At 32.5% G+C, this 1,441-nt stretch overlaps 1 protein-coding gene across 1 annotated transcript; it reads right to left on the reverse strand.

Annotated features, from left to right (window-relative positions):
• Positions 1–418: 418 nt before the first annotated feature.
• On the reverse strand, positions 419–811 carry LOC131928487 (cytochrome c oxidase subunit 5A, mitochondrial-like). Its single transcript, XM_059284551.1, has one exon. It carries the CDS (start codon positions 809–811, stop codon positions 419–421), a length of 393 nt encoding a protein of 130 aa, XP_059140534.1.
• Positions 812–1,441: the final 630 nt, after the last annotated feature.

Consider the following 1,441-nt stretch of genomic DNA (forward strand, 5'->3'; position numbering starts at 1 on the left):
ATAAAAAATAAAAACACAATTTCATTAATTTTTAACTGCCACTCACCCCCCCCCCCCCACCCCGTCTTTGTGTTTAATTAAAAATTTACGTTACAGGTAGGCTAATTAGAATTTTAATAATTTTAAGTAGCTGTTCTAATTAGTTGGTATTGAACTTTTTCCCGCCTCAGACATGTAATTTACAGCGTCAGTTTGCCTTGCATGTTTGCTTTGGTGTTACAGTTTTCATTATCAGCTTGTGAGGACTGATACGTTGGCAAAGGACTGCTTACTTTTTTTTTTTTTTTAAATTTAAATAGTTTAATTTTGGAAATAAGCAGACAATGAATGTTTCAAAGTTCGTTCTTTGTCAGAGACCATGAAACACTAGCTTGCTTGATAAATCTATCATTAAGGAACTTCTTGTTCAACCTGTTAACTACATGTCATATACACTTTTCAGTGCAAGCTCAGGTTTGTCATATCCCATCTCCTCTGGTGTAAGAATTCCAAGCTCATCAAGGGTAGGCTTGATTTCTTTCAACAGCCATGGACATATAATTTTCTTTTGGCTGCCACACTTCCACTGAGTTGATTCCAAGTACCTTACAGCAAGTGCATAATCATTTAGACGACGGCAAGCTTTCATAGCAGATATTATAATACGTGGTTCAGGGACAAGATCTTCTCCCGTCAGGTCATTCATAGCTTTTCTTATTTCCCATCCATCAATATCTGGGCGATCAAAGTATTTTACATATCTGTTGTCAAATTCCTCCTCAGTTTCATGATGACCATGACTTTGTCTTATGGCTGAAGTAGCACCGGTCATTACTTTCAAGCATTGTCTGGTATTTTTTTTTTAATTTAATGTTGTTTTTTTTCATAAATTTGGAATACAGTAAATTGAAGTAACAGTGGTAAAAAATAATGTGGATGAATAAATATTATTCAGAATAAACAGATGTCAAAAAGAAAGACTAAGTAACTAACATGAAAATTTGATTAACCTGTGCTCATACTAGTTGGAAGCTTGTGACATTTCTTGCAGTAGTATAAATTTATATCAATAAACTTTAGCGTCATACTTCTAGATTTTATAAAAATGTTTCAGCATAAAAAACACAGCCAGGGTTTTTCTCAACTGATTATTTGTCAGATGTCCATCAATGGAATCAGATTCTGATTTATTGAGGACATCGAAGATGTTCAATATTGAACAATCATTTTTTTTTCATAGATTCCTTTTTATGCAACCACCTTTGTTGTTGTGGAAACATATTTGTTAGTAGATTTTAATATTTCAAAATTTGCAAATCAGCTTTAAATGGTTTCTCATGAGAGGTTGATTTACAAGGCATTTGATGCATAAGTTTACACTCATAACTTAAATGATCAAAAGAAGTTTATGTTAGTAAAAATAAACACTTAGACTACTTTAAAAATGAATTCAGTTCAATAA

The sequence above is a fragment of the Physella acuta genome, unplaced genomic scaffold (assembly GCF_028476545.2).
Source record: "Physella acuta isolate Inbredline_101_S28 unplaced genomic scaffold, ASM2847654v3 ptg001508l, whole genome shotgun sequence".
NCBI classification, from domain to species: Eukaryota; Metazoa; Mollusca; class Gastropoda; family Physidae; genus Physella; species Physella acuta.

Bases quoted from the DNA above. Each gene is read 5' to 3' on its own strand.
- LOC131928487 (XM_059284551.1), bottom strand. From the start codon at position 811: ATGACCGGTGCTACTTCAGCCATAAGACAAAGTCATGGTCATCATGAA.